The 17818-nt window shown below is 35.4% G+C and overlaps 1 protein-coding gene across 2 annotated transcripts; it reads right to left on the bottom strand.

Annotated features, from left to right (window-relative positions):
- Positions 1–302: 302 nt before the first annotated feature.
- Positions 303–13495, bottom strand: LOC127434001 (diacylglycerol O-acyltransferase 2). Of its 2 annotated transcripts, XM_051686416.1 has the most exons (9): positions 13465–13495; positions 13109–13276; positions 10274–10402; positions 8531–8638; positions 8233–8303; positions 5402–5606; positions 4281–4455; positions 3619–3821; positions 303–3101 (listed from the first exon to the last, which is right to left on the bottom strand). In XM_051686416.1, exons 2-9 carry the CDS (start codon positions 13146–13148, stop codon positions 2947–2949), a joined length of 1086 nt encoding a protein of 361 aa, XP_051542376.1. In that variant the 5' UTR covers positions 13149–13276; positions 13465–13495; the 3' UTR covers positions 303–2946. The 2 variants fall into 2 exon arrangements, with proteins under 2 accessions (XP_051542376.1, XP_051542375.1); XM_051686415.1 differs by having other exon boundaries at positions 13109–13480.
- Between the last annotated feature and the right edge of the window lie 4323 nt (positions 13496–17818).

The following is a 17818-nucleotide window of genomic DNA, read 5'->3' on the forward strand; positions in this document are numbered from 1 at the left end:
TTTTTTTAATGTTTGAGTCCATACATTCCACTGTGATAAGTCATATTTTAAATCATATATATCAAATAAATATTTGACTTTAAATGGGGGCAAAACAGTGACTTATATTCCTGCTTAATGTATGCTTCATTTGTTGAGAAGATATCAATTTTGTTATAGGTTTATTGACTCATTTAGATAAATATCTTACATTCCCTCAGGACTTCACCTTTGGTCTCACAATCTGGGACTATTCTGTAAATCTCTGACAAAAATAAAAACTAAGGCTGGACTAGAAGACAGTAATAAGAGGACATTTGCTTTATGCTTTATGACAGTTTTGTGGTACAAAACAAGACATCACAATGTACTTTTCCTTAAACGTTTATTCCAAAAATATATAAAAGTTTAATCTAAAGAATCAGGTATGCATTTTATTGACATCAACAAAGGCACTGATATCAGAGATGGACACTGCAGCATTTATTTTGCATATTCACATAATTGTATAACTTAATAAAAAGCAGCATGTTACAATTGTGAATCGCTGATTTCAGGATACAATTGCTTATTATCCATTGATCAAAAGCTGCAGGTCACAAATATCACCATCAACTTCATTCTGTACGGGATGCAGGATAAATATGATTATTAGTTATTAAAGGGATAGTTCACCCAAAAATGAAAATTCTCTCTTCATTTCCTTACCCTCTTGCCATCCCAGATGTGTATGACTTTCTTTCTTCTGCAGAACACAAACAAAGATTTTTAGAAGAATATCTCAGATTTGTAGGTCTATATCAGGGGTGCTAATTACATCGATCGTGAATGGTAAGCACTGTTTTCTTAATTTGTTTCTTTGTCCTTATTTTATTACTGTTGTTTTCTTGTTGTGAATAATAACTTCAGCACTTAAAACAAAGTTTACCTAATTTACAAATGAGTTAGTATTAGTTTTGGTATCGAGAATTTGTTAAATTTCACTGGTACAGATGTACCGACTACTGAAATTTTTGTATTGTGACAACACTGCCAATAATACATGGTAGGTCTTACTATAATAGCATTATGGAAAAGTAGATCTCATGCCATAGAAGTGGCTATAAAATGTAAGTGAATGGTGGCAAGAACTTTGAAGGTCCAAAAAGCACATAAAGGCAGCATAAAAGTAATCCATATGACTGTTTAATCCTTCAGAAGTGATATGATAGGTGTGGGTGAGAAACAGATCAATATTTAAGTCCTTTCTTACTATAAATTCTCCTCCCTGCCCAGTAGGTGGCGATATGCACAAAGAATGCAAATCGCCAAAAACAAAATAAGAAGAATGTGTAAGTGAAAATGAAAGTGGAGATTTCTATGAAGAAAGGACTTAAATATTGATCTGTTTCTCACCCACACTTATATAGTTTCTGAAGATATGGATTAAACCACTGGAGTCGTATGAATTACTTTTATGCTGCCTTTATATGCTATAAGGTTCTGGCCACCCATCACTTGCATTGTATGGAGCTAAAGAGCTGAAATATTTTTGCTTGTGTTCAGCAGAAGAAAGAAAATTATACACATCTGGGATGGCATGAGGGTGAGAATTTTAATTTTTAGGTGAACTGTCCCTTTAACTGAGATTTGAACTCTACAATAAATTCAGGTTATTTGCAATTCAGTACAAAAAAAAAAAAAAAAAGAATACATTTGTTTGATTTGGCCTACAAACACATTTGAGGACTTTCCAGCATTTGCTTTTAGAGTTTAAAGCACTGTAAGTTGTTTGACACTGGTAACTGGGACATCCTTGAATATTGTATAAAAAAAAAGTACAGACTGCATTAACAGTAGCAGATAAACTACTGGCTAGAGCAAAACAAGGAATGCATGTGCAGCTAATATATGCATAATTAATACTTCTGTGGTCAGTTATTTATAACTTTACAAGAGGTGTCCAGGAAAATGGTCAAACCAGGAATTAATACAGTAAGTAGTCTGTAACCATTGATAAAATCATCACACATATTCATCACCATCATATTTGGTCATCACATTCTAGACTTCTCTTTTGCCCTCCAGCCTTCTAGCTATACAAACTGGGTCACCCATATGGCAAATGGAGGACCCACTTTATTCTGCAACTGTTGGATTGACATAACAATCATTATTCAATCCAAAACACCATTGCAGCTGTGATCAAATGCCACAATTTTCTTAAATCCAAAATATCCTGGCAGAAACACTTTTATTCCAACTTGTTCCAACAATTAAATCACACTCTTGTGTCTTAGTTTTGTACATTACTAGGCCAGAATCTACCCCCACATTTTGGCCACATACCAACCATGTGGCTTTTAGGTGAGGCAAACTTCCCGATAATTGCATTGCTTGTGCATTTAAAAAAGGAATCTAATGGGGGAAAATTATTTTTATTCATAATTTAAAATGAAAACGTAAAAAATCTTGCCATATTGCCATATGTTGAGGAATGTAACGTCCTCCATAACTGTTAAATCTAGAATATTCAAGGCAGCAATCAAATCTTTAATTTGACTTAATCAAGACTTAATTATTAAGGAACGTCACCTAGTGGCAATGAGCAACAGTGATTATTGAGCTAGTTTCACTGCATCCCATATAATACAGTACATGTCCATACCTTTTCTTTTTTTTAGTACAGTATAAAATGGATATGTCTTGAGAAAGAGCATTTAAAGCAAAGACAGAGCAACTGTCTGAAATCTGAAATATTTGACACAGTAGCGCTCCTAACATACCACCCTTGGGGTTAGTTAGAGTTAGGGTCAGGGGGACATCAATGTCCACTTGGTTTCTGTCAATACAATTAATATTGACAATGTCAATTATACAGTAGGCACAGCATTACCTTCACCTTCTCTGAACAGGCACTTTAGTTTGGAGGCAAATCTTTCAACTGCCACAGTGTTCTTTTGTAAAGTTATTCCTCAGTGCTATCTCTCAGTGAATTTCAAGGGTGTCACTCTCATTTAGACCAAAACGAGTCTTGTAATTGTCAAATAGAGATTTGAGGGACCTGATGTACATGGCATGGTACATATCTATGATGTCCTGAGTTGGATCCTCAATTTTCGGAACTGTGATGGGTTCACCGACTGGATGAGAAACACATTAAAAAGTTAATCTGCAGAACATACTTTGAGCAAGATAAGAGCAGGTATAGTGAACAAATGACTGCACGTTAACCATTAATATGTGTTCGATATAAGCAAATATCAACTGTAAACTGAAAGGACTCATTCAACATACTGACTGTCCTTGGACTATATTTAGATGGTTGTCCTGGAACCCATGTAGAGCCAAACGTTGTTGTTTTGTTTTTGTGCCAATTTATAACTAGCAGAATTGTACATACTGTAGATATAGTGGGATTAACATATAGATATGTAGCAATACAGTTTCCAAATATTCCAAATATTGGCATTCAAATAAATCAAAATTAATTGTAACTGCAATAATTAATGATGGCATGAGTTTGGGCGAGACTACCCGAAATATGGAGAATGTGGAAAGTTTTTGAAACTAGTATGTCATTTCTTTTGCAATTCTGTTTGGTGCCACACAGAAAGCATACACTTCACCTTTAAGTACGCAAAACTTGCCATTACTCACCAACAGTAGTTATGGGCTTGCAATAAGGCAAAAGGCCCCAGGATTCAGGAAAGAACAGTCCACAGCCATGGAAAAGACACGGGGCAAAACCTAGAATCTTTTGAAGTCTCTTTTGGGTCACACGCCACCAGGAGCCATCATTGAAGATGAGCTGTTTGTAAACCTCATTTTCTCCAAATGAGTAGATGGGCACCAGGTCAGCACTGTGGAATTGAATTTTAAAATGCAAAGAGAATACAGAACTGCAGAGTGAATGGGGCTCACATGAGAACAATTCTTGTAGTTTAATCTTGTCAAAGCTGTGACACAGGGTAGTCATACTCCAAGAATGCATTGCACTTTGCACAAAAGCGCTTATTTCCTTATAAGCTTCTTTGAGATTTGAATAGTTTAGGATTAGTTTTCTGTGAATTATTACGCATTGCTGTGTAATGACATGTTCCATTCAGAGCAAAAATCAAAATACCAAAAATACCATATTGGCAGAACCGTTGTGGTTTCTACACATCTCTGATACTACGCCCCAAACTACTTTGCTAGCTTAACACAGGCTTATTACCATAGCGGCCTTCTAGTTCACATTATAACCTGTTATTTACTGCAGGCCAACAGAACCTCAACTAGACTGAGGGCATCAGAGGACATTAGGTTTTTATTCTCACCCTTTTTTGAGGGCCAGTTTTACAAAGCCTTTGCGGTCTTTCAGCATGACAGAGTTCGTTCCTGGGGCACAGTTCAAAGATTCTGCAGCCCCTCCAATCACGATGACCACTGCATTGCCCGTCCCATTACTAGACAGGAGGTAGTCAATGGAGTTACGGTTTACTGGGCAGATACCTGTGAGATGGAAGTACAGAGTCTCAGAAATGAATGTTCTGTACTATTCTATCCTATAACATGATGTAAATATAATATAATATAATATAATATAATATTATATTATATTATATTATATTATATTATATTATATTATATTATATTATATTATATATTTTGAGTGTAAAGTAACAAAGAACATTTTCAGTTTTCTAATTATGTAATTGTTATGTTAAAAATATAATATAATGTATAATATAATTTATATAATATAATATTATATAATAATAATAGTGTTTATAATATAATATATTATAATATAGATATTTCTAGTTTAACAACTTCTGATGGAACTGAAAAAGAAACTATTGATTTGTGTTTCTTATTAGAGAGTGGATGAATAGTCAATTAATCAGCGGGTACATAGGGCAGGTTTCAGCAAGTTCTTCAAAAATGTTGACATCAGCACATGCAGGACTGTGTCTCCCTACGCAATAGGACAAAGCTCAGAGGTCCTTGATAGATCAGAGTATTCTTATCTACACCAAAGTGAGAACAAGTGTGGCCCTCTTTTTAATCTGCCAAAATGATTTCATGCCTGTTCTTCTCTCAGTGGTGTAAGATACAAGGTACAGGAAATGAATATATTTAGTATTGAGATAAAAAGTTTAATCAACCAAATAAAACCTATGGAGATGTTAGGCTACAGTAAGTGCTAGCCTCAGTTACCATTCACCAGCCATCTATTTTGCATCTATTTCCCATACAATGAAAGTGAATGGTGACCACGGCTAAGATTCTGCCAAACATCTCCTTTTTAGTTCCACATAAGAAAGAAAGTCATACAGGTTTGGAACAATATTAGGGTAGTTAAATGATGACACAAATGCACTATCCTAGTAACAAAAAATACATGTTATAAATTAAAAAGTGCATAAATACGTATGATATACGTGTGATAACTCACCTCCACACATCAGGTAATCCCTAAACACTGGCAAACGAAAGTTTCCAGCCAATGTGGCCAGAGATGGCTTGATTCCGGGGAATTTCTTTGAGAATCCAGTGGCCTCAGTCGCAAAGTTACAAAAAGCACCAAAACACAAGATGCCGTGAGGGTGGTACCCAAAAATGTAGTTTCGGCTGGGAAGCAGGTTATGGGTCTTTATTAGCTACAAAAAAATCAAACAGAGAAAAAGGCAACATCAAATTATTTAAATGACAACTGCAATGACTAGGTCACATTTGCATTGTTTTCAGTAATGCTGATAAATAGTTGTGATTCTAAAAATCACAGGGTAAAATTATTATCTTACTGTAACTGTTGAATATGCATTTACATTTAAAAACACCTAGATTTAGGACACAGGACAGCAATGACAGGTTTTATCTAGCAACAACAATCAAACTAAAGGCAATAACTGTTCTTGGTTCTGACCTCAGTTACAGTAAACTTGCACATACTGTACATTATATTGTTCACAAACACATTTTCTTATCAGGAATTATCATTAAGCATTATATATATATATATATATATACACTGTCTACATATTCCCCCCTATAAATTTTTTCTTCTTTTCAGCTGATAATTAAGTGCAGACATGGTTATTACTGTAATATTGGCAGCAGATCAGCATACACTTAAGCAAACAAAGTAAGTGCTTGTGTCTCGGAAGAAAGCAAATGCACTCACAGTATGTACAGAGTGTAAGAGCTGAGTAGCCTGTGTCTATAAGAACAGCTAATCGAACAGGCAGTGTTGCATAATGACTTTAATGGAAGAAAAAAACAAAGGTTTAAGAAAGGTGTTGTTTCGGACATGCGGGTATAACCATCTGACATAGAATCTAGTCTGTATTAAGGTATTAAGTCCAGCTCTAATGATGTATAATTTATATATATTTGAAAATGGATGGCCATGTAACATTACAAGTAGATCTTTATATTTTAGGGAAATATGAATTGTGCAACATTTGCCACCACAATGCTAGGTGCATTGCTATGCAGTAGCTAAGGTGTTCTTAATGGTTTTTAGTGTGTTGCTATGTGTTTATCTGAGTTTTCTAGGTGACTGCTAAAGCATTGCTAACTGGCCCAAGTCAAAAAAATCCTCCCCAAGTCTCTTTGATATTCTGATCCTTAGATATGGCTTGAGTTTCTTCTTAAATGTACACACACACACACACACACACACACACATATATATATACACACACACACTCACCGGCCACTATATTAGGTACACCTGTACACCTACTTATTCATGCGATTATCTAATCAGCCAATCGTGTGGCAGCAGTGTAATGTATAAAATCATGCAGATATGGGTCAGAAGCTTCAGTTAATGTTCACATCAACCATCAGAATGGGGAAAAAATGTGATCTCAGTGATTTAGACCATGGCATGATTGTTAGTGCCAGACGGGCTGGTTTGAGTATTTCTGTAACTGCTGATCTTCTGGGATTTTCACGCACGAGTCAAAATTAATTTTTGTGGTAATCAAAATTATGCCACAAATTCTGTTGATTGAACTTAACTTGTATTGAACCAGGAACATTCCTTTAATATGCCTTAGCAAGCACCACTAATAATTGTCATGTTTCTTTTTTATCAGACTTCTTACAAACTTATTAACAAGAAGAGTTTTATCTATAATAAACTATAATATTTTTTAAATGAAAGATCCATTTCTAAGTGTGAAATAAAATTACACAATACAATTGTGAACTTACTGAAGAGAGATCTGTTTTTTTTTTTTTTTTTTCACCTATTATTTTTCAGATCTGATTTTAATCACTCTTCAACCCACTGAACTCTTTAGAAAGACAATTTTTAGTCAATGCTGACCTCAATTCTTTCTGTGCTTATCGTATCGCTGGCACACACTATAACACTAAACGATAATATCATTATGTGACTAAACAAAGTCTATGTACTGCAAAGTAAAGTCCAAGCTGGCAGACATAGGGCATTGGCATTGCTTTGTGGTAGTAAACATGCATGTAGCAGTATCTGATTGACTCTTATATTAGGGGTAGAATGTGGTTTTGATTGTGTACCATTGAATTCTAACTTTATCTACTTTGTCTTGGCCCATTATTCAATGCTTGATTATGTAAATAAGTGTATCAGAGAGGCAACAGTTACCTTTTATTTACTTTTGTCATGCAGATATTTGTTTTATTCAAATCTAGTTATAATTGTTCATGGCCCAATATATACTCATAGTTCAGTTCTTGATTAGCTGTTTTTTTCCTAGTCTTCATGGAGCTCAGTACTCTGCCTCATATATCAGAAATAAGACAGAAGACAAACAGAAAAACAATTACTCAGCGATTAAGCTTCTACTGCTCAGGACGAGCAAAGTCTAGCAGTTCACTTACAAATCACGATCAAGATCCTCCCAACCCAACAGCAAACCAAGCACAGAACAGGATGGAACTAACAGCTGATAAACGTATCCTTATCTTTGCACCAGTGTATTTAACAGAGCTTTCAATGCATATTTACACTTGTTATGCCTGTCAGAATATGCAAAGCATTTTCCAAGTAAAGTGGCTCTGCTATTATGTGTGTTAAAATTACTTCTACACATTTAAATCTATACATAAACTCTGTAGGACTTGTGGGATTTGTACTTTGAGACTTTGCAAAGTCCATACATTTTATAATTCCTGTTTAAGGATAATCTTTGTATTTGCATAACTAATAGGTGATCAGTGGCAAAGTCTTGTGAATGTAAGTTTTCTTAGACTGTATTGTTGTAGATGGATGATAGATGTTAAATCACTCACTCTTATGGGAAAATAGTCCCTAAAGTACTTCCATACAGACCAGTTTCTCATCCAGGTGGATCTGCGGCCTCCTAAGGTAAATACGTTAGAACATTAACAAAGAATACAAAATCAATGCAAACTCAGTTACAACACTTAGAAACAGATTGAATCATGAATGATGAGCTTGTACTTTTATAATGGAAGAGATTGCAATATAAAGAGATTCACCAACACTTTCAAACATTGCTTTTATGGAAGCAAATCTTTATTTAAAAAGTATTTTCTTGATATTTATTTTTAAGCCTACTCAGCTTGCCTTGTTTTGGGGTATTCCAGTCAAAGATAAGCCAGGCAGTGTATATGGCAGCAATTACCCAGCAGTCGGTGCAAAACATGTACACCAGCAGCAAAGAACAGCCAATGCCTAGGAAAGCAAAGTGACAGTATAATCAAAGATGATCAAGTATACTAACTGTATTATACACTGATGCATTGAGTTGATGGGTGACACTAAATCTTAAATCAAAATCTTAAAGTGAGAGTTCATCCAAAAAATGAAAATTATGTTGTCCCAAACCTGAATTACTTTTTTCTTCTGTGGAACACAAAAGGACATGTCAGGCAGAATGTTACCCTCAGTCACCATTAGGCATGTGACGGTATTCTGTAATACGGTATTTCACGGTAATTAACATGCACGATATTATTATTGTGGGCACTTCAAAATACCGTAAATAATTCTAGATAACCTTTTAGCCAAATTGTTTAGATTTTTATGATAGCACAGTTGTTTTTTCCATCAACGAATCAAGATTCACAACACTGCGTGTATGCGGCATAAATTACACATGCACACTCAGATGTAAACAAAACCAATATGGACAAGAAGCATGGCTGAAGGAGGAACGCAGCCGATCCTTTATCCTCCTTCTAAAAGGGTTAAGTCGAATGCAGATGGATTGTTGCTTGAAGATAGGTTTCCTTTGTGTATGCGGCAGAAAAGTGGCAGTACAGTCATCCCATGTAATTCAGCGAAATGAAGGTACGTTTTTGAAAACTGAGAGACAACACTCTAAAAGACAACTAGTGACAATTAAGAAGACAAAGAAGGTAAACTGTTGTTGCTATTTGCAGATAATTTCTAGCTTGCTTTCACGTGGCTGAAGAGTAGTTCGCTAAAACTCAGCTAGCTACACTGTACACAATGTTGATTTCAATAGTTAAATTTGGAACGCAATGCAATCATATGTTGTCATACAGTGTGAGTGAACTTGTGGTTATTATATTTGTACCTTGCGCCTAGCTATATATTAGTAACTGGCTTGCTATCCAGAAAAAACAGGCATACTATTGCTGAAGCCAATTGTTCAACTCGTTTGTTAAATGTTATGGGTTCTTTTCAAAGTTCTTTGCTATCTGTTCATTTAAAAGGCCAGTTTGGTATTGAAAAAAGTAATAAAACTTGTTATTAAGAGAACAACAAAATTTGTTTATCTTTAAAATGTTTTTGTAATGTATTTCAATACAGTGATAATACCGTATACCGTAATAAAAGCTTCAGCAATTATCTTGATGTGAAGATTTGATACCGTCACATGCCTAGTCACCATTCCCTTTCATTGCATCTTTTTTCCATACAATTAAAGTGAATGTTGATAGAGGTTAACATTCTGCCTGATATGTCCTTTTGAGTCCTACGGAAGAAAAAAACAGAATTTTCATTTTTGGGTCATCTATCCCTCTAAATGTTTTCAACAATCATAGGATGTATGTATGTAGATCAGGGGTGGTGCCTGGCATGATCAGTCTGGGGTAGATAGATTAAAGATACAGTACTTAACAGAACAATGTGTTGGTTATATGATTTGTGCATTTATTTCTAATAAGTTGGGAACTCTTCCATTACATATATTGTAATGTAATATGTCAGTAAAGAGAGAGGAAAGGTCTTTAGGTTGGCCTTTATAAGTGAATTCAGTAAGGTAACACAATGTCCTACATTGCAAATTCTCTAAGGTTTCAATTTAAGCATCATAATGAACTTAACTGCTCCACTCACCCATGGCAAGAAATGTGCTGACAAAGTGTAGAACACACATCACCTGCAGATGTTTCACCATTTTGGATTGTGTCAGCCAGGGGACTGAAGTCAGGTCTTGTAAGGCTGATAGGATGCTGGAGCCTGAGCCTGCATGGGATGTGAAGGGAAACTGGAATTAACAAGCATAATATTGTGAGAATGCTCATTCACTTTGCCGATGTCTATTTGGAGCCTGCGAATAAATGTCCTCGACAAGCATATCAAACTGTGACAAACTGGGTTGATGTCAATAGGGTTGTTTTTGGGTCATAAGAGATCCATTGACTCCAAAAAATCTCCACAAAACTCAGAATTGACTTTCAGAAGATGCATTAAAGAGATAGTTCATCATCATTTACTCACCCTCGTGTTGTTTCAAAACAGTATGACTTTCTTAGGGACTGACTGCCTCAGTCATCATTGACTTTCATTGCATCCATACAATAAAAGTGAATGGTGACTCCTCTCACTTTGCCTAACATCTCCTTTTGTGATCCAAGGAAGAAAGAAAGTAATTCGGATGTGGAACAACATGAGAGTGATTACTGTAATGTTCATTTTTAGGTGAACTAAACCTTTAAAATCAAACAAGTTATGTGGTTAAAATTTGAATATAGAAGTTTGCATAACCTCGCTCTTGCTAGGGGACAAACTTTGCTACATCTTTCTTTGCTGCATCGCTCTTATATCTGAAGATTCAGAACACAGGACCAACAGCATTCTGGTTTCCCCTCTAATCCACAAAACACAGCCAAAGTTCACAGACAGTCCAAAAATCTCCACCAGAAAAGACAAGAAGATATGGCACTGAAGGACTTACACACACACACATACCAAGAATCACTGAGATCTGATCACAAGACAACAGGGTCACTTAATCCCATCTTAACTGACTGAAAATAACAGCAGACACACTGCAAAGTAAGATACCGATGTTCATGTAACACTCTTAGTCACTGTCATTCACTAGAACAGGATGGAGACCTTCATTTATAATTTCAATAATTCATTTGACTCTCATGCGAGCATAAACTCTGATCGTCTGAAGACTTTCTATTTTGAATGCTGAAGAGAAATGAATGAGGCTAAATGTCTATAAAAGATTATATTGATGAAATAGTTGAATATTACACACATACACATTTATTACACTTACACATGTTATACATGCAACCTTAAAGCTTAACTTTTCTCAGTTTTGTTACACAGTGCTGGGTAGTAACAGATTACATGTTATCTGGATTATGTGATCAGATTACAAAAATCAAGTACTTGTAATTGGATTAAATTACATTTTAAAATATTCGTAATTGGACTACAGTTACTTTTTTATAGATTACATGATTACATATTAAGAAAGCAATGGCAGTAAATTGTTAATAATTTATCACACTAATCATTCTCTTTTTTTTAATCTTTTGCATTTTTCATTCTAAATCAGCATACCACTGATATACCTAGCAACGTCATTGCTGTTGATTTTATGGTCATTCATTTTTGTACATTTTATTATCATTTTACGTTATTTTTTGATTTTATGACCAATTAATGTTTGTGATGTTTCTATTGTTTTATGCACTTAAAATGAACTTTATGTCTCAGTGTTTTGAATTATAAACTTTGGCCATGCACTGTCATTGCTGTTAGATTTAATGTTTATTTCATTCATGTAATGTTTAATTCACTTTTTAAAAATGTCTTAAGGAGCTCTTTTTGTTTGTAATAAAGAATGGAATACATTTTCTTTCTTATTGTACTTTTATGTTAAAATGATATTACTCAAATGCATGTGACATCAAATAAAATAGAATTAGGTTGGAAGTAATCCAAAAGTAATCAGTTTAGATTACCCCAAAAATTTAATCTACAAGATTACGTTACTGATTGCATTTTTGTCATGGAATTTGTAATCAGTATCTGATTACAATTCACAAGTAATCTGCCCAGCACTGGTTACACACACACACATACATACACATACATTGTTTTTATATCATTGTGGGGACTCTCCTTAGACTTTCATGCATTTTATGGATTTTATACAGATCTAATGATAATTTCTATCCCCTAACCATAACCCTACCCCTAAACCTAACCCTCACTGAAAACTTTTTGCATTTTTACATTTTCAAAAAAACATCGTTTAGTATGTTTAATAAGCTATTTCCCTCATGGGGACCGCTGGCTGGTCCCCGCCAGTTAGATTTTCTCAGGTTTACTATCCTTGTGGGGACATTTGGACACTCTCTCTCTCTCTCTCTCTCTCACACACACACACACACACACACACACACACACACACACACACAAACATACACAGACAAGCACACACACTCTCTCTCTCTCTCTCTCTCTCTCTCTCTCTCACACACACACACACACACACTCACACACACAAACTAACACACGCGCGCGCGTATGATATGTTTTAAAATAAGAGGGGAAGTCAGAAACGAATTTTTTTTAATCAAATAAAACACAGAAATATTTCTGTGAATATACACAGAAATAATACTTTAACAGGGCAACGTATCCTGGGAGATATAACTTATAAAATCCAAAATATATCAAATATATAAAAAATTCCTTTGGATATGTTTTACTTAAATCCAAATTATATAAAAAGTGACATGAAATGATTTTTTGCTAATCAGTCTCCACTCTTGCCTGTTTTAGGGTTAATAATCTATTTATGTAAAAAAACAACAACAAAAAAAAAACAGAGTACATTAATTAAACTTTTCAACTTTTGCAAAATTACGACTTTTAAATTTGCAATTGTTTTTTTTTTTTTTTTTTTTTTTTTGGACTTACCCTTTTTGACACCGGAATATGCAGCGAGTATGGTCTTCATTGCTGAGGCACGAATATTAAATAATTCACGTAAGAAATCTCGCTTGTGGCCGCTGAACTCTTCTACAGCATCACTCCCGTTACTGCCTTCAGCCGCGAGTTTACATGCGGGCGCCTGTCATTTAAGAGCTGCGGGAGGAGGAGCATAGAAAGAGCTGTCAATCAAACTATAACTGCCCTCGCCTCCGAAAATATCTTAAAAAGAACAGTTGAGAGTCTAATGAATGACTTTATATCCAAAATGCTGCTTCTGTCCGACAGGTTTCTGCCTCTAAATTCTGGTCAAAATCGTGTTACGGTGGTGCTGTTAAACTTACTTGGCTCCGTGTTGAGACTGTTGATTCTGACTGGTGTTGTCACATGAGAACTGGTGGATTTAAAGGTTTGTGAAGGTAAACTGGACGGAGATGGACGTCCAGCCAATCAGGTGGAAGAGACTTTAGCCCATTCCCCAGACTTTATAGAACAACACTGATTGTGTGTCCACTTTTAACAAAAAACAAGCACATTAATTTTTTCCTCTTTTTGGGCTATTTCAGTGTTATGTATTAAATCTGCTGATGATGACTTTGGATTTTTTCCCCAAAAATATTGAATTCATAATAAAATATTGTGCAGAGACAGATCACTCAAAAATGAAATTTGTAAATGATAGATTTTTGGGTGAACTATCCCAAAAAAGAAAATTCTCTCATCATTTACTCACCCTCATGCTATCCCAGGTGTGTATGACTTTCTTTCTTCTGCCGAACACAAATGATGATTTTTAGAAGAATATCTCAGCTCTGTAGGTCCATACAATGCAAGTGAATGATGACCAAAACTTTGAAGATCCAAAAAGCACATAAAAGCAGCATAAAATTAATCCATAAGACTCCAGTGATTAAATCGATGTCTTCTGAAGCAATCCAGTTGGTTTTGTGTGAGAACAGACCAAAATATAACTCCTTTTTCACTGTGCATCTTGTCATTGCAGTCTCTAGGAACGACCATGATTTCAAGCTTCAATTACACTTCCTAGTGCTTGATGCAGGCGCAGAGTGCAAGATGGTGCTAGAAAGTGTAATCGAGCTTGAAATCATGATAGCCAAGGAGACTGCTGTAAACTTGTACATTTTGGTCTGTTCTCACCCAAAACCAACTGGATTACTTCAAACGACATTGATTAAACTGGAGTCTTATGGATTACTTTTATGCTGCCTTTCTATGCTTTTTGGAGCTTTTGGAGTTCTGGTCACCATTCACTTGCATTGTATGGACCTACAGAGATATTCTTCTACAAATCTCTGTGTTCAGCAGAAGAAAGAAAGTCACACACATCTGGGATGGCATGAGGGTGAGTAAATGATGAGAGAATTTTCATTTTGGGTGAACCATATCTTTAAGAATCCACTTAGTGTTCAATTCTGACAAACTAGTTGGCCTCTGAATGGAGAAAGTAAAGGGTAAAAAAATCTCTTTGTTATTGAGATTCACCAGCCTGTCAAAAAGAATGTCCATTAGGGGACATTAGCTGTTTCATAATCTCCCAATATTTTACAACACCAAGGCCAAAGTGTTACTTTTACCAGTGACCTTCACTGCCCAGTTCCTTTTGCCAGGCTTGATCTCCATTTAGATGGCAGAGAGAGACCATTCACCTTTTATTACTGTCTGGTCTCCAGCTGCTTGAGGGTATCTACTTCATCTGCCAGCACTCTTATCTTTGCTGCTATATTATTCTGAAATATTCAGTGATATACATTATACTGCAAATAATGGAATTTTTTTAAATGAGTATTGAGTGCCAATCAGCAAACTGGGATGATGAAATAAAAAAAATAAATAGACAGTCTAGACAGTATTGCACAAACTCACTGTAATTTGTACAGTATCGATATCAAAAGTCCATTTGACTGAGATTAGCTAGCCTTTGAACTTTGATCTGTATTAGAGAAATCCCTGTTTGCTGGCATTATTCAATGCACTTTGGTTAAATGCTCATAATGTAGCATTATTATTTGTCTCATATTATAATCCGAAGGTCAAATAAAGATACAGTATCAGGATTTTTTGTGACTTTTTTCTTCTTGATGTTTTATCAACAGTGGAAATAATAGAACTGTATTACAGATGTGTCGATTTTGTTTTTGTCCCTTGAAATACAGTGGTCATCAACATTCCATGTTTTTAACCCACTTGTATCAAGTGCATAGATAAGATGTTGCAATGATAAAGAATGTGCCAAGCAACTGGTCTGCTTGTTGATACTTTGTTCCGATTTTACTCTGATCATGTTAGAACATCAAAATAAAGTATTATTATGATTATTATTGTTAGTATTAGTATTATTATGATAAATGTATAAAATATATCACTGGTGTACTGGTATACTCGCATCAAGTGAATGTGAGGTAAATATATCTCACAAAATATCAGAAATAAATTAAACTAAATCAAATGCAATTGTCTGTCACATACAAATTATTAGTTTATTTTTCTTCAACCAGAAAACAATGACAAAATATGGGATGATAAAGTTGTTAATAAGTATATCAACACTGGCTAGAAAATAAGTTTAGTTATTTCTCTGTTAACGTTTTCTTTTGCAGTCTTTTTCCGATACGAATAAAGAAACTGTCCATAAAACATACACAAAATATCACATGTTATGGGAAGTTATTCGCAGTACCTAAATATATAATTGTGTTAGGCCAAACAATGTTACACAATTGTTTATCTTGAACACCAAAATCATAACAGGCTCAAAGTACATTTGCATGGAGCAAATTCCCCCTGCACTGTCTCAAAAAAACCTGCACATACTGTATGTTCACACACATACTAACACATGCATGTACACATGCATTTACTGTATGCATACATGGACCCCTCCTCACACACTCACACACACACACACACACACACACACACACACACACACACACGCACACACACACACACACACACACACACACCAAGGCTCAAAAAAGATCAACACAAAGATTGCAGGTAAAATCCCAGGTATATTATTCTATGTTTCCCTGAGCAATGCAGGGAACATAGCACAACAGAACAATGAGCTGTGGAATGCTCCAAAACTGTGTGTAATATATACAATAATACAATTTTAGAGAATACCCATTGTGGTAGAAATATATTCTACTTGTGAACAAAGTGGTAACCTGTAACTGTTACCTTACGGAGCTGTTTCCACATGATTTAACCCTAAACATTTGTTTTGTTTGTGTAACCTAATGTATTCAGGTTGATTCAGGGCTGTTAAATAATATTTTTGACAAATTTAGATATTACCTCATGAGGCACATTGTATAGTTTAACATTTATTTCAGTGTATACATTTGATCTATGGAGTCAAAGTCAGCATTTTCCCATTTTTGAGTCACAATTCACCAATGCATAGCTTAATCGTTGAGCCCAGGAGCGGATATGGCCCATCCATAAAACTTATGTCTAATGCCCTGGGCCTTTAAATAGCCCCTTAGGGTGTAATCACAGAGCATGAGACATATTCCTTAATATGTGTCCAATCTGCCAGCTTTGCTGCTGGTCTAAGACCTGAAGCTTCCAGTTAGTGAAACATCCCTTACCTTCACCCTAAACCCACAATTTACATATCTGTTCTATTTTCTTCTATAATTGCAGAGTCATATCAAGGGTTTATCGCCGACCCATTATTCTCACACATTTCATATTTGTACTGTATTTGAATCCATGACATAACAACAGGCCAGTATAATGATATACGAAAGGAATAAAGTAGCAGATGTTAAGCAGAATGTTCAGGCTGCTCTTTCCCACACAATGAAAGAGTAAGGGGACTATGACTTTTGAGCTCCAAAAAGGACAAAAGGGCACCATAAAAGTATCATAAAAGTAGTCCATATGACTTATCCACTATATTCCAATTTTTATGAACTCCTACTGTGTGTTAGCTTTGTATGAGAGACAGGCTGAAATTTAAGCCATTATTCACTGAAAATCTTTTGTTCTTTTGGTAGCTTGACAGCCCCAGCCCCCATCCACTTTCATTGAATTGACAACAACAAAGTGAACATTCTGCTAATGTACTCCTTTTTGGGTTCCACTGGAAAAGGTGAGCCATTCAGGTTAGGAGTGAAATGCATGTGAATAGATTATGACAGAATTTTTTTTTTTTTTTGGAACTATTCCTTTAACAACCATAACAACCTTCCAGTTTGATGTTTGTCCCTTGTCCACTCTCTTGACATGTCTTTCTGTCCAAGTGAAACAGTCAAAGCCTGATTTGACCGGTGTGGACATCTGGGCAGCCAGTGGCCATTGCGTGTATGTGCATGTGAATGTGTGTGTGTGTGGTCATCCTGGTCGTGAAGAAATTTGTCCTCTGGCATGACTCAGTCCTTTCTTAAACAGTTTGCATTGTGAAATGAGGCTGATCATTGCATCGTGCAAACTCCAGATCCAAATCATCACTGAGGATGGCTCCATGATGGAGATCTATCTGTCTGTCTATCTATCTAGACTTTCATTCAGTTTTTGCACCATCAGATGAATGAATTTCATCTTACTGGAACTTTGTCTTACTACATGTTATTATGACCTTTACACAACACAAATCCTCCTGAGAGATGCAACTGTCGTTTGGGATTAAATTAAGAAACTTCAAGGACTCAGTATCCCAATCCCTAG

Source organism: Myxocyprinus asiaticus, chromosome 43 (genome assembly GCF_019703515.2).
Source record: "Myxocyprinus asiaticus isolate MX2 ecotype Aquarium Trade chromosome 43, UBuf_Myxa_2, whole genome shotgun sequence".
In the NCBI taxonomy this organism is placed as follows: Eukaryota; Metazoa; Chordata; class Actinopteri; order Cypriniformes; family Catostomidae; genus Myxocyprinus; species Myxocyprinus asiaticus.